The following is a 24,306-nucleotide window of genomic DNA, read 5'->3' on the forward strand; positions in this document are numbered from 1 at the left end:
GGGGCTACCCAAAGGCTTTTGTCACCAGTGGGCATGTGAGTCCTGGGGGGAGAAGTGAGCAGGTACAGGGGGTCTGGAGAAAGGTGCTTGGAAAAGAGTGGGGGTCCACAGGGAGAGGGACACACACACTGGTGTGGCTCCCTGATGCCCCGTGGGGAGGGATTGGGTGCTGGCATGTGCAGGGAATCATTTCCCTGGGCTCATCACGGCTGTGGGAGGTGCTGGGAGGGGGGGGGGGGGGGTGTGTGCAACGATGCCCCTGGGAGATGCGGGGAGCCCCCCAGGGTACTGGCTGCCACAGAGAGGGAGCTGGAGCCTGATCTGAGGTGGCACAGGAGGGGTTTGGCTGGAGTGGTAATGGAAAATGGGTCACAGATTTAAATGTGGGATGAGTCGTCCTGGAGGAGGGTGAGGGATCCAACACTGGGGGTTCAGGACCCCCAGCTTGGTCTTTTGGGGGGGCTCTGGGGCCTTCCCAGGGCAGCCAGCCTCTGGGATGGGCTGGGGGACACCGACGTGCCTGAATTCCCCCACCACTCTGGAGTACCATGGTGGCTGAGCCGTGCCCCTCGTCCCCCGGTCAAACGCAGGCAGGGGCTGCCCATCGCCACCCCTGGGGACACCCAGCACCCACCGGGGTATGGCCCTGAGCACCCCCAGGGAGCAGGAGGTTGGAGCTGATGATCTCCAGGAGGTCTCTGTCCCACCTCCAGTCCCCCCTCTGTGACAGAGGGATGAGCATCCCCCCCCCGTGCTGGTCAGATTATCCATCATCTCAGGGCTCAGAGACCCAGTGCCACCCTCCAGCTGTGCTGCACCCACCCACGAGGCTGGACATCACCCTCCCATGGTGCTGTACCCCCCCATCCTGCAGCTGTGTCCTGCTGCAAGATCAATGGATGTTTATTGGGGTTTTTTCCCCAAAAAAATTGTACTGTTATCCCCAGGTCGAGAATGTGGCCTTGCGGCATCCCCCAAAATTGGGGCAACCCAAGAGGGGGTCCTTGTTTCTGGTACTTCCTGAGGGTTGTGCCTGGCTGTGGGTGGGGACCCCACAGCACCCACCCACCAGTGATGGACCAGGATCGACCCATTTCCCCAAGTGCCATGGGTGCTGGCACCCCTGTTTCAGCATCCTCCCACAGGACCCCGGGCTCCATCCAGAGCTGGGGTCCTGCAGCAACACTGGCACTGGCTGGGGATCCAGGACCAGTTAAGGATGAGGTACCAGCTGGGGGGGGGGGGCTCAGTACTGGTTGGGGGGCTCCAGTCCCAGCTGGGGGTCTCTGATAATGTCTGGGGGCCTGGCACCAGTTGGAAGCTCCAGTACTGTCGGGAAGGGCTCTGGTACTGGCTGGGGGCCCCAGTGCTAGCTGGGGGCCAGTTAGGGACTGGGACCAGTTAGGGACTTGGGACCAGCTGGGGGTCTGGGGGGGCTCAGTCCCAGCTGGAGGCTCCAATTCCAGCTGGGAGTCCAGGACTGGTATGGGAGGTTTTGGTACTGGCTGGGGATGGTCTGCTACTGGCTGGGGGGCCAATACTGGTGTGGGGATGTCCTGCACTGGGGGGGGGGGGGGGGGGGGCACGGTACTGGTGTGGGGATATCCTGTACTGGGGGGGGGGGGGCAGATCTGGCTGGAGGGGGGCCAGTACTGGTGGGGGCGTCCTGTACTGGCTGGGGGGGTGCAGTACTGGTTGGGGGAGGATGGGCAGTCTTCGGGGGGGGGGGTCCAGTATGGACTGGGGGGCTCCAGTACCGGTGGTCCTATACCGACTGGGAGGACTCTGGTACCGGCTGGTCCACTCCAATCCCACCTGGAGGAGGCTGAGTACTGGGAGGGGGAGGGGGGGGAAGGTCTCCGGTACCGGCTGGGGGCGGATGATGCCGGCCGGGGGCTCCGGTGCCGCCGGTGCTGCAATGCCGCGGGGGTGCCAGCGGCGCTGCGGCAGCCGGGGCGGGCGGCGGGGAGGGGGAGCCGGGACCGGGGAAGGGGGGGGCCGGGGCGGGGCGGGGCGGCCCCGGGGCGGGCGCTGCCGGTGCCGCTGCCGGCGCCGGTGCCGGTGGGCCCGGTGCCGTGCGCGCGTGCAGGGGGTGGGGGGGGGGGTTTGGGAGGGGGTGGGGGGGGGGGGGCGGGGGCGGCGCTCCCGGCCCGGCGGCCGCTCCCTGCCCGGCCCGGGGTTGGAAGGACGGGCAGGACGGTCCCCGGTTCGGCGGGCCCGGCGCGGCCGCGCTCGGATTATGAGGGAGCCATGAGCCCGCTGCGGGGCTGGCTGCTCGCCGCGCTCCTCTCGCTCACCCCGCGGGCAGGTAAGGTTCCCGCTCCCGGTGACCGCTTCGCTCCCGCCGTCGGCCCCGCTCCCCGGCCCCGCCGCCGTCGCTGCGGCTTTTTCGCTGCATCGACACATTTTTCCGCAGCGCCGCCCCGCAGCGCCCCGGGAGGGGCCGGGGCCTCGCCCCCCCCCCCCCTCCCTCCCTCCACCGCCCCGCAACCACCCGGCCCCGCACCTACGGCCCGCCGGGGGTGGCCCGGCCCCGCACCCCTGTCCCCCCGGGTGTCCCCGCGGGAGGTGTCCCCATGCCAGCCCTCCGTGTCCTCTCGGGAGGTGTCCCCATAGCGGGCCCCCCCCCCCCAGCTTCGTGTCCCCTGGGTGTCCCCTCCGGGAGGTGTCCCCCCCATAGCCGCCCCTTAGGTCCCCTCTGGGATGTGTCCCCATATCGGCTCCCCTGTCCCCTGGGTGTCCCCCGAGGAGATGTCCCCATAGCGGCCCTCCGCGTCCCCTTGGCATGTGTCCCCATAGCAGCCCTCTGGTGTCCCCTGGGTGTCCCCTCTGGAGGTGGCCCTACACCAGCCCTCCTGTCCCCTCCGTGTCCCCCCTGGGGGGTGTCCCCATAAAGGCCCTCCGTGCCCCCTCAGGAGGTGTCCCAGTGGGTGATGGAGGGCCGGAAGAGGGACGTGTCCCCATCCCAGCCCCCCGTATCCCCTGGACGTACCCTCGGGAGGTGTCCCCATCCCGGCCCTCCCTGTCCCCTGGACGTCCCCTCCAGGATGCGCTGCTGTGCCCAGACCTCCCCCCGCTTCCTCTAGGTGCAATGGCGTTTCTGGGTCCCCCACGTCCCCTGGGTGCCCCCCTGTGGGATGCATCGCTTTACCAGCCACCCGTGTGTCCTGGGTGTCCCCTCCAGGACATGCCACTGTGTCCAAGGCCCCCTGAGCTTCCCCGCTCAGATGTGTCCCCATACTGGTCCCCCACGTCCCCCAGGCACCCCCCAGCCCGTGCTTGCTGGGTGTCCCCTCCTGGATGCACCACCGCACCTGGGCGTCCCCCCCCATATCACCCCCCATCCACCCTGGGACATGTCCCCATACCCACCCTCCACGTCCCCTGGGTATTCCCTCCGGGACAGGGGTGTCCCCTTGGGGATGCAGTGCCACACTTGGGTCACCCCAGAGCACATCCCTATCCCCCTCCCTCCTCGTCCCCGGCCCCCCGTGTCCCCAGCCGTCCCTGGGCCACCACGACCTGCTCCCCCTCGCCCACAGGTCCCGCTGCGCAGGCCGGCTCGCTGCAGCGGAGGCTCCCCCGGGCCGGATGGCAGGACGGGCGGGTCGTTTCCCAAATCACCCACCCCAGCAGGCTGGTGGGGCACAGCTCGGGAGGAGAAGTCCAGAAGCATCAGCTGGACACCAGGGTCAGGAATGAGCCTGGAGGAGGAGGAGGAGGAGGAGGAGGAGGCCCTGTAAGTGAACCACAAACCCCCCCCCCCCATTCTCTTTCTTTTGGGGGTCCCCGGGTAGGTGGGCAGGTCCCCCGGCAGCTGCCGTGGCCGGCCCGGCTGCACCCCAGCACATGCGCGACCACCAGCATCCTAAACCGGGGCCTTCATCCCCCTGGGGACCATACCGCCGCCGTTCCCCTCCCCGGTGGGGCATCGATGTGTGCCACGAAATCCCATTAAATCTGGGTACCGGGGATGCGCGCGCGGGTGTTAGGAGAGATGAAATGGGAGCGGGCAGGCAGCGGGCAGGCAGCAGGCAGGTCTCCTGCAGAATGAATGGGCTCATGGCTCCGGCGCCAGGGAGGACGGATCCAGGCCACGTGGGAGCAGCCCCACGCATCCCACCCGGTGCCATCCCCCAAACCGCAGCCGTTTTCCCACCCCGGGCTTGGTGCATCCACGCTGGCCGGCGACCTTCACCCCGGGACCGGCGGCTGGTTTGCCTGGCATTTCGGGGAGCCGGCACACACGTCCCATCCGGCACGGGGAGGGGGTTGATGCTTTCAAAGAGGCGGTGGCGGCTGTGGAGGCTGGCGCGCATCGATCCCCCCCATCCTTGCCGGATAAAAGGTGAAATAATGAGCTGCAATTGCCGCAAAGGTGATTTAAACCCGGCATTAAGTAAAACCGCCGGATGCCGGAAAATGCCGGTGGGTGGCCGGGCCGCCGCCAGCGCTGGCGGGATTTTAGGGAGGTGTTAAGCCAGGGCATCGCAGGGGGATGGAGCGGCTGCGGATCCTGGGGAATTTGGCGTTCGGTCCCAGCGGCGGCACTGGCAGAGCTCCGGTGAGCCTTTCCTGGCCACGCCGTCTGACTCAGTGGACACGGTCTTGGCCCAGGACGTCCCCTCCTCGGGGTGCTGCATGGTGGCAAACGGGTCCTCGTCCCCGTGTCACTGTCCTGAGCTGCGCCCAGGGTCTCAGCGAGGGGATGGGGCACCCCAGGAAAGGTTTGGCTTTCCCTGGCCACCGTTTCCCCCCAGTGGAAAGCCCTGGGGCTCCTGGGGGACATGCTGGTGGTGATGGACCCTCACCCGTGCAGCGAGTTTGCCAGGTCTCAGGCGGGCACCGCAGAGCACGGCTCCCGCTGCCGCCGGCAGGAATTAGGTCAGGAGCGATGGGCGCCGCAGGGCGGGTGAAACGCCGGCTCGGCACTGCCGCGGCTGAGCTGGGCCTGCTGGGGGTGGAGGTGATGCTCTGGCAACCCCTACCCAAATATGGCTCCTGAGGAGGTGGGCGATGGGATGCAGGTGCTCTCGTGGCACTGCAGGAGTGATGATCTTGGGGCAAAAAACCAGCTTTTTTCCTTTACATTGAATTTTGGGAGGTTAAAAATAAAAGTGCACCTTTAGAGGCCGCATATTTGGGTTGGGTTTTTTTTTTTTTTATTAGTTTAATTTTTAATTTTCTTTCGGGGGCTGGTGCGGGGGAGCTGACGGCTCCAGCTCTCTTGCAGGGGCTGCACCTGGCGCAGGTGAGCTTCGTGGTGTGCGCCTTCGGCTCGGCCTTCACCCTCGACCTCCAGCTGAACCAGTGAGCGGCTCTGGGGGTCCTGGCGGGGTGGGGGGCACCCACTGTGAGGCTGGGGGCACCCACCATGGGGCTGCCACCGTCCCCCGGCAGGAGGGAGGGGGTAGAGAAGCCAGGGGTCCTTGGGGACAGGAGTGGGTTGTGTGGAGCCATTCCAGCTCCGGTACCGGAGCTGAGCAGGGGGGGAAGAGGGGCCTGTGGGGTGCCAGCACCCTCCCAAAGTGGGGGTTCCCGCACCAGGGTGATGCCACGTGCGTGGGTGGGTGCACAATGAGGGTGCTGCCGGCAGGGCCACGGCTGCTGCCATCTCCCTCCTCCTCTTCTTCCTCTTCCTTCCCACCGCTGTGGCCTCTCACCCCCCCCACCTGATCCCGGCAGCCACCTCCTCGCATCCCACTACGTGGAGCGGCACGTCGGCACGGGCAGCAACAGCAGCCATAGCACGGTAAGCTGCGTGCCGTGCCGTGCCAGCTCTTGGGGTCACGGTGGCAAATCTGTAACTCCCGCAGAAGCCCAGGAGTGGCCACCAGCAGCTCAGCATCTCCACTTGGGTGGTCTTGGGATGCCCCCCCCCCCGCCCCTGGGGTGCCCAGCCCAGGCATCGGGGTGCTGCCCCGGTGGGGGGACGGGGGGGATGCATCTCACGTGGGTGCTGGTGATGGGTGATCCCCAGGATGCTTTGGCACACGCTGCCAGCCTTGCCCCGGGCAGCAGTGGGTGCCCACCCACGTGCCGTGGGTGCCAGGCGCACCCCAAGGGTGAGGGGCAGCGAACCCCAGAGCCACCAGCCCGGGGATGCGGGCTCCTGGGGATGCTGGTGAGGGGGGCAGCTGCCTGCGCAGCAGCGGGCAGGATGGGACCCAGGGGCAGGGGCAGGGGCAGGGTCCGGCCAGCTCAGCCGCCTCTCCCTGCTCTGGCAGGGCGCGGGGGAGCACTGCTACTACCAGGGCCGGATCCGGGGGCAGCCCTACTCCTTCGTGGCTCTCTCCAGTTGCCACGGCCTGCGGTGAGTACCCCCCGTCACCGGGTGGGCCAAAAGAGGGGCTGGGGGGGGGCTGCACCCCTCTGCAACCTGTCACCCCCCCTCTCTCTTTGCAGCGGGGTCTTCTCAGACGGCCGAGCCACCTACCTGATCGAGCCCCAGGTGGGCGTTGAGCACGGGCAGGTGAGTGGTGGCACCGGGACCCGCCATGTGTCTGCCTCAGTTTCCCCACTGCAGCGTTACAGGTCTGGCTGCGGCTCGGGGACAGCCTTGGGGACTCAGGGACGTGGCGGTCCCCCTTCCACGCTGTCACGTCCACGTGTGGCTGTGACACTCGTCTCCCCATGGCAGGGCCTTCGACCACACGTCATCCAGCGTGTCCCCAGCTGTGCCGGACCGGGTGAGCCTTTGCACAGAGCCGGCGCTCGTCCCCGAGGACTGGTGACGGTGGCCCCGGTGGCCCCGTGTCCTGTGCCCCACCAGCTCTGTCCCTTCCCTCCAGGCTGCCTCTTCCCTGCGCTGAACCAGCCCATCGCGGGTGGGTTACCAAAGCTGCGGCGGCGGCGGCAGGTTAGCAGGGACAATGGGGGACGTGGGGCAGGGGACAAGGACGCTTGACCCCAGTTGGTGTCTGGCTGCCGGCTCAGCCTCGCTAGGATGGCCGCTTGCCCATGGCACAGCTCTGCCGCGGGTGCAGCCGGGCTGGTTTGTGGGTGCTGGGGATGCGTTTGCAGGACGATGCTCCTGCGTGGGCTTGGGGATGCCCTGGGGACCCACTGGCGATGCTGGGGGGGATCCACCCCGAGCCCACCCAGGCGGCGTTCCCCACCTCCATGCATCCCAACGATCCCTCACGAGCAGCCACCCGCCGGCAGGTACGCCGAGCCCAGCACACGGTTCACAGCGAGACCAAGTACATCGAGCTGGCGGTGGTGAACGACCATCAGCTGGTAAGCACAGGGGGTCCTGGGGCTGGTGGGGTGGGGGGTCAGGGTGGCCCCCCTGGCCCAACCTGGCCCCTGGTGCCCCCCCAGTTCCTGCAGCTCCGCAAGTCTGTGGTTCTCACCAGCAACTTCGCCAAGTCCGTGGTCAACCTGGCCGACATGGTGAGAGGGTTTGTCCCTGGGGGGGGGGGTTGTCTCTGGGGGAGGTTGTCGTCCCCAGCACCTGGTGGGTTTGTCCCTGGGAGGTTTGTCCCACTGAGGGTTTGCCCTTGAGGGGTCTGTCCTCAGTAGCTGGTGGGTTTCTCCCCAGGGAGTTTGTCCCTGGTTCCTGCTGGGTTTGTCCCAGGGGGATCCATTCCCGGGGGGTTGGGGTCCCTTGGGGGTTTGTCCCCACGTGGTTTGTCCCACTGTTTTTTTTATTGCTGTTTGCCCCCAGGGGTTTGGTCTGCAGCACCCGGTGGGTTTGTCCCACTGGTGGTTTGTCCCCAGGGGATTGTCCTGGGGGGTGGATGTTGTGCCCAGCTCCTGGGGGATTTGCCCCCAGGGAGTTTGTCCCTGGTCCCTGGTGGGTTTGTCCCTGGGTGGGATTGTCCCCAGCAGGTCGGTCCCTGGCACCTGATGGGTTTGTCTCTGGGGCTCTGCCCCCCAGGGGTTTGTCGCAGGTAGCTGGTGGGTTTGTCCCGGGAAGGAGTTTCATCCTCAGCGCTGTCCCCTCATCCCCACAGATCTACAAGGAGCAGCTCAACACCCGCATCGTGCTGGTGGCCATGGAGACGTGGGCCTCGGAAGACCGGATCCGGATGGGGGAAGACTCCCTGGAGACCCTGAACGAGTTCGTGAAGTACCGGCGCGAGGGGCCGGCGGAGCAGAGTGACACCGTCCACCTCTTCTCGTGAGCGTCGCAGCCGCGTCACCTCCCCGGGGACGGGAGCTGCCGTCCCCCGTCCCCACCGTCCTCTTCCTCGCAGGGGTCGGACGTTTCAGAGCAGCCGCAGCGGCACCGCCTTCGTGGGGGGCATCTGCTCGCCCGCCCGCGCCGGGGGCGTCAACGAGGTGGGTGCGGCGAGACCCCCCCCCCATGAGAGCGGGCTGGGAATGGGGGGGGGTCCCTCCGGTGACTCCCCCGTCCCTCCCGCGCAGTACGGCAACGTGGCGGCCATGGCGGTGACGCTGGCGCAGACGCTGGGGCAGAACGTGGGCATGATGTGGAACAAGCACCGCACGGCCGCAGGTACCTGCCACCCCCCCGGGAGCGGGATGGGGACACTGCAGGGACACCAAGCCGGCAGCCGGAGAGCCGGCACCCCCAGCCCGTCTCCTCTCCTCCCAGGGGACTGCCGGTGTCCGGACTCGTGGCTGGGCTGCATCATGGAGGACACAGGGTGGGTGCCCGCTCAGGGTGGCACTGCCATCGTCCCCCGCGTGCCTTGTGTCACCGGTGGGGATCATCGCCGAGGGTCCTGCCCCGTTTTGGGTGGCCAGCCGTGCCTGGCGATGCCACCCGGGGGGGTACAGGGGGCTGACGGTGGCCTCCGGCCCCGCAGGTACTACCTCCCGCGGAAGTTCTCCCGCTGCAGCATTGACGAGTACAACCAGTTCCTGCAGGACGGCGGCGGCAGCTGCCTCTTCAACAAACCCCTGAAGGTAACAGGCCCCCCCTGACCATCCCAGCCCCAGGGGAGCAATGCCCCTGGGGCGGCTCCGAGGGTCCCTCGGGACTTGCGGTCTCCCCCAGCCCTTGCCACGTCCAAGGTAACAGTGCCAGCATCAAACCCGGTGTCCCCGGCGGGGAACAGAGCCGGACCCTCACGCTTGATGGCAAAAAGCAAGCAGTGTCGGTATCCTGCCGTTCCCCCGGGGATGCGATGCCCTTTTTGGGGGGGGCTTGTGGCAGCACCCTGCTTGGGGACACCCCCGGTAGCTCTCGCTTCCCCCCACCTCGATCCCGGCAGCTCCTGGACCCTCCAGAGTGCGGCAACGGCTTCGTGGAGGCAGGAGAGGAGTGCGACTGCGGCTCGCTGGCGGTGAGTGGGGACCGAGGTCTGCTCGCCGCGGCCGTGCCCGGGGGCTGCCGGCATTGCCGGGTGGCTGACGTGCCACGCCGGCTGCTGTCCCGGCAGGAGTGCGCGAAGAGCGGGGGAAACTGCTGCAAGAAGTGCACGCTGACCCACGACGCCATGTGCAGCGACGGGCTCTGCTGCAAAGGCTGCAAGGTGTGGGGCCGGGGGGGGGCGGGGGGGGCCAGATCCGGCATCCCACGGGACCAGATCCGGCGAGCTGCCGGGGTCCCTGTGCCGTGGGCTCCTGATGTGGTGGCTTCATCCCCCCGGGTGCAGTACGAGCCGCGTGGCGTGTCCTGCCGGGAGGCCGTGAACGAGTGCGACATTCCCGAGACCTGCACTGGGGACTCCAGCCAGGTGAGCTGGGGCGGAGGGGGAAGCGGGGGGACGCGTTTCGGGGCCATGTGGCATCACCCGTCCTCTTCTCCGTGTCCCCCAGTGTCCCCCCAACCTCCACAAGCTGGATGGCTACTTCTGTGAAAACGAGCAGGTGAGTCCAGCCCGGCGCGGTGGGACGCAGCCGTGGGGCTCGGGCATGTCCCGTGAGCTCAGGCACGTTCCCGTGGGGCTCTGGCATGTCCCATGGGGTTGGACACATCCCTCGGGCTCCAGCACGTCCCTGTAGACTCCAGCATCCTGGTGCTTGGGCACGTCAGCAATCGCAGCCGCGGCTGAGCCACACACACGTGCGCAGGTGTGGGGTTTGGGGGGAGCTGGATCCTGCAGTAGCCGGGGTCCCCGGGATGTGCAAGCCCTCCCCACGCAGCGGTTCATCCTCCCGGCGCTGTGCAAACCCGGGCTGTGGTCCCTGTGCCACGCACCTTCCCGTGTGTCTGTGTGCGCACACGGCTGTGGCCCCGGCACCTCGTAATTTTTCTTGTCCGTGTGCTGCTTCCTTGCGCGCAGGCGCCTGCAGCGACGGCCCGTGCGAGCCTCCCTCATCCACGTGCATCTGCAGCCGTGGGCCGTGCAAACTTTTCACACACACGCGTGCATGGCTCCCTGTGCCCCAAAAACTGTCCCGTGGCCGTGCACACACGTGGCTCCCCGGTCCCCGTGAACCTGCCCCCTGCCCATACAGCCAGGGTGGTGGTCCCAGGGCCAAGCACGTGTGTGGTGGGGGGGGGGGGGGGGGTGTCATCGTCCTCGCACCACCTCCGTGTCCACGCACGCACGCGTGCAAGCCCCTCCCCAGCCCCGTGACCCCTCTCCCTGTTCCCCAGGGACGATGCTACGGCGGGCGCTGCAAAACCAGAGACCGGCAATGCAACGCGCTGTGGGGCCGCAGTAAGTGCCAGCCCCGGGGTGGCTTTGCCAGGACAAGGTGGGGGGGGGGGGGGCAGCAGGTGACGAGCAAGTGACACCCATTTTCTCCCAGGCTCGGCCGAGCGCTTCTGCTATGAGAAGCTCAACGTGGAGGGGACCGAGAGGGGCAACTGCGGGCGCGAGGGTCTGGGCTGGCTGCAGTGCAACAAGCAGTGAGTGAGCCTCGTCCCCCCGCCCCGTGTCCCCCCGCCGGGTGCCACCCGCCGGCAACGGTGATGCCACCAGTGCCTTGCAGGGACGTCCTCTGCGGCTTCCTCCTCTGCGCCAACATCTCGGGCGCGCCCCGGCTGGGCGAGCTCAGCGGCGAGATCGCCACCACCACCTTCTTCCACCAAAACCGCTACGTGGACTGCAGGTGGGTGCCACCGCCATGGGGACGGGGATGTCCCTGGGGGGGGTGTCCCGGGGTCACCCGCTCTCGCCATCCTGGCACAGGGGAGGCCACGTGCAGCTGGTGGACGGCTCGGACCTGAGCTACGTGGAGGACGGGACGCCCTGCGGGCCCGGCATGCTGTGTCTCGACCGCAAATGCCTTCCAGCCACGGCCTTTAACTTCAGCTCCTGCCCCGGCAGCTGGGACGGGAAGATCTGCTTCGACCACGGGGTGAGGGACACGGGGGGGGGGGGACAAAGGGGACCCAGGGGTTGTCGCGGTGGAGGGGTGACACCGTGCCCTCGCAGGTTTGCAGCAACGAGGGCAAGTGCATCTGCCGGGCCGAGTGGACGGGGAAGGACTGCAGTGTCTACGACCCCATCCCCGAGCCGAAGCCGACGGGGGAGACTGAGCGATACAAGGGTCCGTGCGCCCCGCGGGGGGGGGTGGGGGTGGGGGACAGGACGGGCTCCCCGTGCCCCTGCTGTCCCTGGTCCCCACGGGCTGGGACATCCCGCTTTGTCCCCAGCCATCCCCCGGGAGTCCAGTGTCACCACCCCCCCCCCCGCCCCGGTGCTGTGGCTCCGCTGGGCACAGCTGGGTCTTGTCCCCCCTCCAGGTCCCCACAGTGCTGGGGCTGCCCTGGGGCTGTGTCCTCATGTCGTGTCCCCCCCCCCCCCCACTGATGTTTGTCCCTGTCCCCTTTTCCCTGTCCCCTCTGTCACAGGTCCCAGTGGCACCAATATCATTATCGGCTCCATCGCGGGGGCCGTGCTGGTGGCTGCCATCGTCCTAGGGGGGACAGGCTGGGGATTTAAGTAAGCAGCCGCCGCATGGCTCGTCCCCTTCCGCTGCCGGCACCGTCACCGGCCACGTCCCCCCACGCACCGTCACCGTGCCAGGGCCAAGCACGTGGGGGCACCCCCGGGTGGGGGCACCTCCAGCCCCCCCCCCTGCCAGCTGGGCATCACCTGCAGCGTGGTGGTCCCCTGGGGATGCCCGGTCCCTTGTCCCAGCCCCTGCCTGATCCCCTGGCCCTGCCTGCATGTGGCATCGGGGGGTTCGCTGTCACCCTGACCCCTTGCTCAGTCCTGGCCCCGTCTATCCCCAAGCATGGGGTGCTGGGGTGGGGGCTGTGTCGGTGACCCCCCCATGTGTGTGTGTGTGTGTGTGCTCCTGCCTGGCACTGGGACACGTCTGCTGCCTGTGGGACCAGGGACACTGGGGGGGGGGGGGGGGTGACACACACACACCGGGGGGGGACAGCGGGGACAGGGGGGGTGGCACTAATGCTCCTCTCCTCTCCCCCTGCCACCCCCCAAGGAACATCCGCCGAGGAAGGTACGACCCGGCGCAGCAGGGAGTGTAACCGTCCCCCCCCATCGTCTCCTCCTCGTCACCGTCACTGTCACCGTCACCGTCCGGCAGCCTGACGGCGTGGGAGCCCCCCCCGGGCCGGGCCCGTCTGTCCGTGTCGCTGTGTGTCCGGCCGTGCTGTCTCCATCTCTGTGACCCCCCCACAGCTGAAAAGAGACGGTGGTTGGGGGGGGGGGGGTCTGGCAGCAGCCCCCCCGATGCTGGCTCTTTTCGGCTCAGTGTCCCCCCCATGTGTCCCCCCCCCGTGTCACAGCCCCACACTAAACGTACCCCACTTCTGTGTTGCAGGTCCGGGGGGGCCTGAGCAGGGCTGCTCTGCCCCCCCCCCCCAGCACCTCATTAACAGCAATTAAACGGGGCGCTGCTGCCAAGAGTCCGGCCGAGGAGGAGAGCGGGGGGGCAGCACTCGGGACCACCCCCCCCCCCCGACCCCCACCACACCACCACGAATGTACGGGCCCCCCCGGCCCCCGCCCTGGGGCTGACAGCACTCCCAGCACTGGGATGAATGTACCTGCAGGGGCTAGCAGGGACCCCCCCCAGCCCCACATTCCCCCCCACCTCCCTCCCATCAGCATCTTCCAGCTTTGGGGCCTCGGTCCCCCAAATGGCAGGCCAGTACCCCAGGATGAGGCCAGTATACCCCAGGACCAGGCTAGCACCCTGCCCCAGTGCAGGGCCTGGGCGTCGTGTCCCCCCCCCACTCCAGATGCCAGGTCTGGGATGGGGTCCATGGGGGCCAGGTCTGCACCTCCAGATGTGCCCCCCCCCCCAAAGTGGCTCAGCAGCCCCCAATGTGGGGCAAGTCCCCCCAAACTCTTCCCCTGCCCCCAAATGTCATGGCTGCACCTACCCAGCCATGGGACCCCGAGGTCCCCAGCGGTGGGGACCAGCACCCATGGGTGCCACGCTCTGTCTCTAGGGCAGGGACTGCCCCCCCCTGCCCCCAACTTCCCCAGCTCAGACAGCTGAACCCCAAACTGGTGGCACTGGGGGGGGGGGGGGCAGGTGACAGCAGGGCCCACCCTGGGGGCTGGGGTACGGGGTGAGCCCCGGGCTGGTGGCACACGGGGCTGCTTGGTGGGTGGCACGTGTCACCTCAGCCCCATGGCAGGCTGGTGGCATCTGTGTCGTTTCCCCCCCCCCCCCCCGGCAGGCTGGTGCGCAGCAGCTGCTGGGGTGTCCCCCATCCCCATGGCAGGTGGGTGGGATGTGTCACCCCCATCCCCATGGCACATGTCACCCTGCACGGGGTGGCTCCGTAGGGCCACCCAACCCACAGCACCGTGGAGCACCGGGGGCCCACACTGGTCCCTTCAACCACTGGTGACAGCATCAGGGGGGGACACTCTTGGTGACTCTCAGCGGGGGAACAACGGGGGATGACGCACCATGGCCGTGGCGGTGTGGGGGTGTCCCCTCGGTGCCCTCCCTTGCCCAGCGTCCCTGCTCGCCACCAGGCCCCTTTGCCACGGAGGCAGAGGGTGTCCCCAAGCTCAGCCAAGGCCAAGGTGTGTGGTGGCCCCCAGCATCGTGTGACAGCCCAGGTGGGCGCCCACGGGTGCCTTGGCTCTGGTGGCACCAGAGAAGGGAGAGGGCATCTCCGTGTTGGGGCGTCGGGAGGTGACAGCAGGACAGGGGGTGGCTGGATGGCCCCAGGCTTGGCTTCAGTGGTGGCTCCTCACGTGATGTATCACTGATGGGCTGGGGGACATGGGGCCACCACGGGCACAGGGGCGTCTGGACCAACCCCCCCATCCCCACCACTGTCACCCCAAAGTCCCCACAGCTGTCACGGCCACAGTGCCGGGGTGGTCCCCGCGGCAAGGGGACGCCCCTCTTTCAGAGCAAGAAGCCACCGTTGTCACTGGGTTTGGGGGCATTAATATATATATATATATATAAATATTGGGGTTTTTTTCTTAATGATTTTAATGCTGTAAGGTCAAGTGGTGCCGCTGCGGACACGCCAGGTAGGGCCCACGGCTGGGATGGGGGGGTGCACCCGGTGCTTCCAGAGCCAAGAGAGCAAAACACACACCACCACCACCCCCCCCGCAACATCCCCCCCCCCCCCCCAGCAGGCTGAGCTGATGGGCCCCCTCCCGGCATGCGGCAGGGGACAAACACACCGGGGCGGTGGCAAACCCCCGCCTCGCCAACTCACCGCCAGCCGCACCGCCATCCCGCACCGCCTCGCTCCGCGCTACCGCCCGCAGCCGGGATGGGGCCCTGGGTCATGGGGTGGGGGCTTCGCCACCCCCCCAAACGCCTGCACCTCGTCTCGCGCTCCTGCTTTGCACGCGCTGGGGAGCCGCCGTCGCCGCTGCCGGAGACGCCGTTGCCGGAGATGCCGCGTGGTCCTCGCTCGGCCCTGGCTCTGGCCCTCGGGAAGCCTCCTGCAATGTCGCAGAATTTATTTACAATAAAGATTTGGAAAATGATGGGGGTTCTGCCTTCCTCCGGCGCCGGGGGTGGGCAGTATGGTGCTGGGGAGGTATGATCCTCCCCGTATTTCATCCATGAGGATGCTCCGGTCCCTGGTCCCCTCCACCTCATCCCACCAACATCCTCCCCATGTCCCACGCTCCACCCTGGCCCGTCCCCAAGGGTTGGGACCATCCGAGTCAGGGTTCCCATTGCATGGAGATGATGGCACATGGCGAGTGCCACCGAGCTCCCTCCCTCGGAGCTTTTGCCCCGCTGGGAACGCTGCCCCGCCGTGGGGACACGTCCGCTCCCCATCCCACTGCAGGGATGCTCCGTCCTGCACCTCTCCCAGCACAAGGACACGGCTTCATCCCTGTCCCGCCACATGCACCAAGCGCTGTCCCAGCATCCTTGCACATCTCTGGGACACAAAAGCTGTTCCCTGTCCCATCGCAGGGACACAGTGGCAGGTCCCTGTCCCCTCCCAGGAACACCCTCAAGCTCCGTTAGCTCCGTGCAGGGTCCTGGCCTGGCGTTGCGGTGGGATGAGCAATCCCTGGCAGATGGGGACTCGGGGACAGGTCCCCAGCTACCAGAGGGACCCATGAGGATGGAGCACCCTCCCATGGGACCAGTCCAGGTGATGCTCAGCTGGGGCTGGTCCAGCAAAGCTCAGCACAGTTGGACTGACCGGCATAGCCGGATTCCTTGGTACAGCCGGACTCCTGCTCGGCACATCGACCACGAGAGGGCTCTCCCAGTCCAGTCCATGTACGCCTGGACTGGATGGTACAGGAGATGCTCTGAGGTCCTCAAGATGCTCCAGGGCCACACGTGGCCCCACGGTCCCCAGCCCCAAGCTGGGAGAAGGGAGTCTGAGAACAAAGGCACAGGGTGGGGAGGGGGCTGCAGCACATCCCCCCCCCGTTTGGGGTCCTTTTCGGTGGCACATGGGGGACACCACACGAGCGCTGCTGCCAGCCCCCTTGGCCCTGAGAGTGGTGCGAGATGCCCAGCATGCCCTGTCCACGGAGGGTCACTTCCCTGGGGGACCCCCCTCTTCTCTGCCAGCCAGGGACAAGGGATGGGATGCAGGACAATGCACACTGCGACAACCCACCCCCGTGGGGCCAAGCCCCCGACCAGTGGGGCTGGAGGTGCCCCTCACCCTGCAGAGCCCTGGAGGGACCCACTCTGGTCTCCCGCTATCCGTGTGGCACAAAACCACACCTGGATTCAGCACCTTGCAGGGAGGTGCTGAGCACTGGGGCCCACGTACACGATCTAGGGTGCCGGGGTGGGTGAGGACGAGCTGCCAGCTCTGCCCCACCTGTGGTGCTGGGGGTGCCCAGGAGCATCTCGGGGTGCTGCCAGGGTGCTCCCTGGGGTGCTGCCTCCCTTGGGGGGAGACCCAGCCCCAGGTGGGGGCCTCTCTCCTGGTTTCAAGAAGGGTCAAGCTCATCTTATTAAAGCAATCACCATCATCCGCTCACTCTGTCCCCCACAGCTACGGCCTCGCAGGAGGCGGTGTGAAGTAGGGAAGATGCTGGAGAACCCTCTGGCCACAGAAGGGAGCGTGGGGCGAGCAGCCGGCTGAGCCGGGGGGGTCTGCGCCAAGAGCCACCCCTCATCCTCGCTGCCTCCTCAGCCGCAGTGTCCTCCCCTGCCAGGGCAAGGCTTCAGCGCCGCTCCTCCCCACGACACCGTGAGCCCATCGCAGCGGAGACATCTTTATACCCCTTAAGGATTTTAGCTGCAGATTCCCTACCAGCCACAACTTGAGATGCATCTCGGCAAGGAGCTATTTTGGGCTGCTGTCTAGATACCAGCAGGATGAGTGAGCCAGAAATATTCCAGATGCACAGACTGTTTCTGAATCTTGAGTTATTCAGGGCTTTCAGGGTCAGGAGGGCAAAAAATATGACTTAAAGTCGGTCCAGCTCCAGTCTGCAGCCCCATAGGGTCAGTCACCACCTATGCTGCTTGCTTAGGGCAGGGTCCTGCCTGCTGGCACCGCTGCCTGTGCTGGGCAGGATGGGGCTCCCGAGGACGCTGCAGTGAGGTTGGATGTGCCCAGCACAAGGGAGATGCTCCTTGGCCAACTCCCCAGGACCACAAAAACTACAAGGGGCAGCAGGGTGCGGTGCTCAGAGGTGCCTGATGCCCCAAGCCACCGCTTCTCTCCATCGCAAACTTCTCCAGCTCCTTTCTAGCTTCCTCCATCGCATCACCCAGCTCCTCTGCCTTTTGAAGAGGAGCTGCCCCGAAACACAGAGCACAGGCTGGCTGGATGCTGCAGTGCTCCTGCCTGTCCTCAAGCTCCTTCTCCCACTCCTAACTCACCAGTTTTATGTTAGAGACCAGTCCTTGCACTCGGCTCTGATCCACGCTCCTCATCCACCGCTGCCAGATTTTAGCCACAATTGCTAAAGGTTAACCACATCGCCCAAGGGAGAAGCCACAGTCTCCCATTCCCATACTGGGTGCCAAGATGCTCCTCTGATGAAGGCTGCAAGGTCGGCATCAACTTCTCGGTTCCTCCGAGGTCACTTGCAGAGCTCTATCCCTAATCACAATGTGATACATCCAACTGTAATGCAACACACCTGAAAGGGCCAGCAGGGAGCAATCCCTTGGGCAGGCCTGGGGGATGCGTCTGTCTGAGCAGCTGTCACTTACAAGGATCAAATCAAAGACTTATTTGCCCCTCTTTTCACTGAAAACAGTAACGAGCCTCTAAGGGTGCATCCTGCCAATTTCAAAAACCTGCAATGTGCAAAAAAATAAAAGTAAAAATCCCTCATGATTAGTAAAACCAAAGAAATGAGAAACCAGCTCTTCCACAGCCGCCTCTGTGTCTGTGCCATTACATAATGGGAAACCCTTGAACCTAAAATATCTCCGCTCCTTTGGTTGCCGAAGCTGATGATTGACCATCTGGCTGCAATTTTTCAACTATAATCTAACAAGGCAGACTTTGCTTTTAGGGTGCACACAATGAAGAAAATCCTCAAGGACTCCCCAGGAACATGGTCGGAGCAGAGGCTGCAGCATGGGGGGGCCACCACGTGAGCAGCAGCTTGCGTGAGCAGAGGGAGGCTATGACTTCTCAGCTCTTGTGCTCGTAAGAAAGCCGAGACGTTTCGGTCAGCTTTTGAGAGCAGGGGGAGGTGTCAGATGATCAGGAGGCAATGCTGCCGTGTGAAGTGAAATGGGGAAATGTCATCCTGAAGGGAGTTTTCTCTGGGGGATAAATCACAGCTGAGAGAAAGTAACACCCCAAACATGAGCTTCACAATGCAGCTGGAAGAACCAGGTCCTCATTTTCCATGCAAATAAATAAAGAACCCGAACTGAACTCCAACCACAAACCAGAACACAGGTTTTCCAGCTGGGAAACCCTCCGAAGGCTGACACAACCACACGGCACAGAAGCTGTCCGTCTGTCCATTCCCTGTTTGAAGCACTCCGGTCATGCACCCACACCCTCGAGCAACAGGCGCTTTCTACTCCAGTGATGATGCTGGAAGACAGCATGACTTCTTTTGGCCGTGTCACCTTCTGTTCCTGGTGGGAAACTGAGGTCTGGAGAGGGAGTGAGAAGAGGAGAGAGAGGATGGGAAGCATTGAGACCACTCTGGCTCTCCCCCAAAGTAAGTGCCCCAGCACACAGCATGGCCTGTGACGGAGCAGGACCAAAGCAAGTCCTTGCTGTGCCTCTCTGAGTTGAGGCTTTTATTTGGTACACAGAGATTTTAGGGAAATTCACCTTTTTGTCCCCATGGGGAAACTCTGCAGGCAAACAGCTGAGAAACGGTCACAAGGAGTAGGCACACTTCAGGTAAAAGCAGATCCCAGCTCTGTCTCGCCCGCTATGGGAATTTTGTTATTTAGGCTCCAGCTGCAAACAAGAAACAAATCAGTGCACAGAAAAGAGGTAGTTCAGGGAAAAGCAGCAAATGTCTCTGAGGCTGAGCAGCCTCAGCTCCGCACGTCTTTCTTACACAACGCTGTCAGTCCAAATGGCACTCCAGCGCGCTGATCAGAAACCAGGCACGTCAGGGGGAAGGGGAGCATCGGCGTTTCCAGCCGCCGAGGGTTTACTGAGCACAATGCATCTGCAGCAGCGGCAACTCGAGCTTCAGGTGGACTGGTCGGAGCTGGGCAGGCTGAGCTGAAACGGATTAGACCAAACGGTCACAGGAATTTTGGTAAATGCTTGTCGCAGCTCCGCAAACACAACAGGTTGTGGTGACCGCACGCCCCTCGCAGGCTTCTTCCCGCTAGTTGTGCTACTGAGCTCTTTTGGGGTAATAAACACAACCAGCATTACACGATGCTTGAAGCATTTTGCATGGGAAAGCTGGGTATCATTCTGCTTTTAGGTAAACACAAAGATATCAAAGCTGAAACCTTCTGCTGACCAATTTGAGACACCACTGACCCGATTTCTAATGGCAATGAGGAGCCCTCAGCAGCAGAGACTGAGGATGTGAGCAAAAAAACAGACTTTCCATGCCTGCACACAAACCAGACACACGCCAAATCCAAAAATCACTTTTAAAAATTCGTTTGAGGGTTAATGAGTTCAGGTGGAGGGAGCTCCCACAGGCAGCTGGCCCTGGTCCGAACATGGGCACACTAAGGCTGCTTCAGTACCCCCCCTACATTGCAATAGTACCGAACCCTCAAAGTCAGGGGGAAAAAGAAAAAAGAAAAGAGGAGGTGAGCCTCCAAGGTCAGCTTAGCAATTGGAGCGACAGGTGAGAGCAGCCCCATGGCACTGGAGACAACAGCCAAAATCCAGATGGGGATAAGACGGAGCCGCTCAGAGCCAGCGGTTGCTGCTGGACACACAGACACCGGGAGCGATGGGGCAGCTTTTGTGTCAAAGCGCGGCCGCATCAGTAACTGTCTGCTTGCAAGAGAGGCCCGTGGGCTGGAGGCGTGTGAACAGACCCAGCCGACAAGGGGAAGGGAAGGTTTTTTTGCTAGCCCAGAAGACAGCCAGTGGCCTGAAAACGTGATTGAAGCCTTTGGTGTGCTTTAACTTTGGCTGTGCAGCCGCCAGCTCTTGGGGGAGGGAGGCTGCGAATATCCTGCGGGAAATGGGGGAAACCCAATTCCTTGAGTCTGTTATGACTAGACTGTACAAAAAATTTTCCAAACGCCCTTTAAGAAGCAATCTCCTGCTGGCCAGGATGCTGACTGCACTGCCTTGTAGGTCTTTTCCAGCTCAAAGACTGTGTCATTCCAGGCGTGGGCCAGCCTTGCCACTGCTTTTTATTAGCAGTCCCCCGAACGCTTGAGTTCACATTTCTGCCGCCGGTAAGCTTTAACCCACAAGCAGCCAAGGCAGACACAGGCGTGACTCAAAAATGACGCCCGATTGCTTCTGGGATTGCGCGTGCAAGATAGGTGCAGCCTGTTTTACAGCTCAGCAGTTCAAATCCAGGTCAGCAGAATTTAATTGAGAATCCCCAGTGGGCCCATTTCACCTTGTCAGCGCAGTCAGAGCAGAGATAGATGGCAGCCACTGAACTCCCCATTCCACACTCGCCGGCCGTCACCTGCCTCTGCACAGGGCACAGCACACCGGGACCCGCATCTCGTTGACCCCTGCCTGTAATTGCAAGTGAGATGTTAAGCCCTCATTAGCTTATGTTAAAATGCAGAGGCTAGGGATCAGAGATTGTTGAGTTAAATTGGCATCTGACAAAGAAAAGGCTCCATTTTCCTATTTTCCTGAGCTTTTCTTCCTAGTCCTTCTCAAGAATTTAAATTCGTAACTACAAAAGAGCAATTTATTAAATTAGCTTTGAAGTCTCTCAAGATCTCGGCTCTCCTCTCCGGGATATCTGCAGTACCGTGGCACTTGGGGTCAGAGCAGTTTATGTAACTATGTCCTTACCCCTACACTGGCTACTATCATTTTTCTGGGATCTCCTTTCTTAACAAGGATCTTCTGTTTCCTTACTGGACATCAAAATATGCATACAAATGTGAAATGTTAAAACCCTAGCATTGCAGAGGATCATAGCTTGCTTTTTTTGTCAAAAAAACAACCAGGTCATTATGTAACACCACTGCTCCAACCAGCTAGTCAGCAAGAAAAGGCAATAGGTGCTAAGAAACCCGATTCTGGAGCCACCAATTAAACCAGAATTTCATTTCACAGCCTGGTGGCAGGCTCGTCCTGAGCTCGTCCCCTCCCTTGATGGTCCAGCAATGAACTGCCCTCCCTCCCCCAGTATAAAGGGAAGAAATATTCAAGGACAGTGTGATCTAATAGCCATACTGACAAAAAAACTTCAGGGCAGCTTGAGTTTTCTTGGAAATACCACACTCTGCATGAACCAAGGTGTAAAGCTTCCCTGCTTGCCCTTTGTCTAGCTACATACTTCTAACATTTAGGACAAGGTGGCTATTTTTATACCTACAGAGCACCGTGGTCCCCAGCTTGCCCTGCAGCATCTAGGTGCTATCGCAATGCACGTAGCAGCAAGGACTTCCCTCGCTGGGACTGCCAGACACTGTACAACATCAAACCATGCCGGGTGGATCACACTCACGCTCTGTGCAGAGGCAAAACATCTATCTACACCTCGCTCCTTGCGTTTCGTTGAATAAACTCATTTTCTATTTGATACAATTGCATCTCTTCTCTTAATTTAGAAGTTTCTTACTGCTGCAAAGCTCCTGGCCATTGTCCCCCAGTGTGCCATCCCCTGGCAGGCTGCAGGTGCTGCTACGTGACCTGGCAGCTGCCCAGCCACACTACAAAAGTCCTCACTAATACATATTCTTACCCATTTTCAACAGAAGCACTTCTTGCCACTACCTTTTTATGCGACTGGAAATGTCCTGAACTTCTCTTTAATTTGCTTGAAGTCAACAAGCATCTGCAGGAGAGCTGAAGAGAGATGTTAATAAATGGGGCAAATGCTCACATTTCCATGCTGAAAAGCAGTTTTGCTTTCAGAGGGGGAATACTGCGCACCCAGGTCACACGAGGTCCATAGCACTGGTAACAGCAGTTCCTGTCTCCAAACTTTCACCCTCTTTACAAAACACCTCTCAGTGCCGTGCTACTTGCAAATTCCATTTGTACATTTGATATTTGTAGGAGAAAAAAAAAATCAATGAAAATATCAAAAAATCAAAAATTTAGACCAAGATATGAAAATATCTTGGTTTGAAGACCAAGAGCACAGTTCCTTCAGCTCTCCAGACTGGTGATTCCCTATTCTCCCTCCTGTGCTCCCATCACCTGCGGCACTGCTCTTGTGTACTTTTACTCGGCTTTTGAGAATAACCCATCTTATCTGGCCAAACAATTTCTTATGCGGCATCACAACAAGGCAGTGACTGATGTCCAGAACATTCACAATTATCATTTTTCTTCTCTGAATCATGTATCTCATCACAAAATTTACCAGATTGATCCAGCCAGCCTTAATTTTCAGAGATCCTCACTGCACATTTCCATGTCTCTCTTTCCACCTCATTTTAAGAGCATTTACAGTGGCATGTGTTGATATGAGCTGTTATCTATTTTCTCATGGAGAATATGGAAAATATACTCCCAGGGAACCTATGTCTTCATCTCTCACACTGAGCGCGTTCCAGCTACAAGCCTGTAGAAATTCAGCATGCAGCTGATGTAATCAAACTGACTTTTCAACAGCTCCCTCAAAGACCTTTTGAAATGTTAACAAGTTTATTACCAAATACGGTTGACTAATCAGCCACATTTTCTGATTCATGCTTTACATGTCAGATAAAGGGCTCTGTCTGGGCTGGAGGGTCACTCTCAGCTCAATGGAAACCAGCTCCTTCCAAAGGGCTGGACCTCTTACGGAGGCTGTAGAGTCTATAAAACGTCCAACGTACCTGTGAACAGACCACCAGCCTTCAATTAGCGCTGGAAGCAATTAATGAAATGCAGTGCTTTGCTGAGCCAGCTCCAGGAAAGTTGATTCCTGTCTCAGTGCTCCTTGTCCTCCTCCAGGCAGAAACTCTGGATGAAGCTGACCCGAGCAGCGGGTACAGCGCTTTCAGGGTGTCTCTTCCATCCATTAAAAACCACAGACAACCCACAAACTTTGTAACTTCATATTTTTGCAGCATCTTTCACCACTACGCACCAGTGGGACTTACTGTGGTCTCCGGTGTAATTCCAATTAATGCGAACACTCAAAGGATACAACGCAAACAAGCAAAGGAGCTCTACAATGCATTAAGTCTTCATTTTTTTTGTATATGACATAAGAATATGTGCAGCAACAAATCACTCAACACTGTAATATTAGCTTCAGAGGAAAAAATGAAATATTGCGATCAGCAATATAAAGCGAGAGAGCAAGTTTTGTTTCACAGCTTGGAGTCATCACATTCAGGTATCATGGGTCAAATCTCCTCACCTTCTTCCCTGCACAAAAAGTCAGGGGGAATAAGAACCAAAGATGATGAGATAGCTCCAAAACTACTGATGCACATATACATACTGACACCTGCTAATATCAATGTGTTACCAAAAACATTTTCCAAACAGAATGGGCTTTTAAAAAAGTTTTCTGATAGTGGATTTTCAGGTGATTTCAAGTTTATGGAAAAAGATATAAAAAGCCTGGCAAACATTCATAAATGGGATTATTGATTTTCTAGGGCAAGAAATACTCAGAGGGGAAAAAATACCTCACTTAAGTCACAATATGTCTTTAAAAAAGGGCAAGATGAAAGCTGAGAAGTTGGCATGATGCTTTCCAATACTCACAACAACACTAAAATATATCACCACTTGTTTGCTGACTTAAGAAATTTCATTCATCGCCAGAGATTGCCTAACTTCCATCTGAATACCGAGACTAATCTGGTAAAGCCTGTTACAGACGATACAGAGGTCTGCATCACCCTAAGCCACACTTGGGCTCAGGCACACGCCGTGGCGGTCTCTAAGGAGGAAGAAGGTGCGCAGCTCGTGCTTCTGCTTGGACAGACCCACACATCGGAAATCCAGGCCACAAGGCAGCAGAAGTCACAGCTCTGAACGAGGGCCATGTGTAAAACTCCTGGGGCATGACGCTGCATTTGGATGCAGCCGCAGGGGCCTCAGTTCTGCTCCTGGGGAAGTTGCAGGCTCGGGTCCACAAACGGGCGACATGTCCTTTGTCAAAGAGTAACCAGAATATCCCGTTCAATAAAAAAAATAAAAAGGAAGAGGACAGCAAAATCTGAACTGTATAGAAACTAGTCCATAGCACCAATAAGCATCAATCACATGCCTTTAAATCCCGCTTCTAAGGCATTTTTCCCCAGCTATCAACACGGAATTTACACTACAATGATAATGTCATGCTGTAGAAAACAAAATGTCATTATCCAAGCAATGATGAACTGATATTTGAAGTCTCCTCTGATACAGAGAAAATGAACGGCAAGCCCTGAAGTAGCAGAAGCCCCCGAGCTCCTTTTGATGCTGCTGAGAAAGGTGGGTTACATCTAGTT

At 61.2% G+C, this 24,306-nt stretch overlaps 1 protein-coding gene and 1 long non-coding RNA gene across 4 annotated transcripts; one reads left to right on the forward strand and one right to left on the reverse strand.

Moving 5' to 3' along the window:
• Positions 1 to 2,156: 2,156 nt before the first annotated feature.
• Positions 2,157 to 12,506, forward strand: ADAM11 (ADAM metallopeptidase domain 11). The gene is made up of 26 exons (XM_075036150.1): positions 2,157 to 2,308; positions 3,543 to 3,739; positions 5,234 to 5,310; positions 5,686 to 5,752; positions 6,228 to 6,313; positions 6,406 to 6,472; positions 6,641 to 6,689; positions 6,792 to 6,859; positions 7,165 to 7,239; positions 7,324 to 7,395; positions 7,959 to 8,125; positions 8,202 to 8,286; positions 8,374 to 8,464; positions 8,564 to 8,615; positions 8,778 to 8,877; positions 9,186 to 9,257; positions 9,354 to 9,446; positions 9,570 to 9,650; positions 9,733 to 9,783; positions 10,517 to 10,580; positions 10,672 to 10,771; positions 10,855 to 10,974; positions 11,055 to 11,223; positions 11,301 to 11,415; positions 11,720 to 11,810; positions 12,316 to 12,506. The coding sequence occupies exons 1-26, from the start codon at positions 2,251 to 2,253 to the stop codon at positions 12,359 to 12,361; spliced, it is 2,313 nt and encodes a 770-aa protein (XP_074892251.1). The 5' UTR covers positions 2,157 to 2,250; the 3' UTR covers positions 12,362 to 12,506.
• Positions 12,507 to 12,763: 257 nt separating this feature from the next.
• On the reverse strand, positions 12,764 to 24,216 carry LOC142034608 (uncharacterized). Of its 3 annotated transcripts, none has more exons than XR_012651704.1 (5): positions 20,298 to 24,216; positions 18,804 to 18,973; positions 18,569 to 18,700; positions 18,172 to 18,384; positions 12,764 to 14,768 (listed from the first exon to the last, which is right to left on the reverse strand). It is a non-coding gene; the product is annotated as an uncharacterized LOC142034608 (long non-coding RNA). The 3 variants fall into 3 exon arrangements; XR_012651703.1 differs by having other exon boundaries at positions 20,360 to 24,214; XR_012651705.1 differs by lacking the exon at positions 12,764 to 14,768 and adding an exon at positions 17,411 to 17,565 and having other exon boundaries at positions 20,360 to 24,215.
• Positions 24,217 to 24,306: the final 90 nt, after the last annotated feature.

This window comes from Buteo buteo, chromosome 9, assembly GCF_964188355.1.
Source record: "Buteo buteo chromosome 9, bButBut1.hap1.1, whole genome shotgun sequence".
In the NCBI taxonomy this organism is placed as follows: Eukaryota; Metazoa; Chordata; class Aves; order Accipitriformes; family Accipitridae; genus Buteo; species Buteo buteo.

Bases quoted from the DNA above. Each gene is read 5' to 3' on its own strand.
- ADAM11 (XM_075036150.1), top strand. From the start codon at position 2,251: ATGAGCCCGCTGCGGGGCTGGCTGCTCGCCGCGCTCCTCTCGCTCACC. The intron at 3,740-5,233 runs GTAAGTGAACCA...GCTCTCTTGCAG, and splicing joins GAGGAGGAGGAGGAGGCCCT to GGGCTGCACCTGGCGCAGGT. The intron at 5,753-6,227 runs GTAAGCTGCGTG...CTGCTCTGGCAG, and splicing joins GCAACAGCAGCCATAGCACG to GGCGCGGGGGAGCACTGCTA.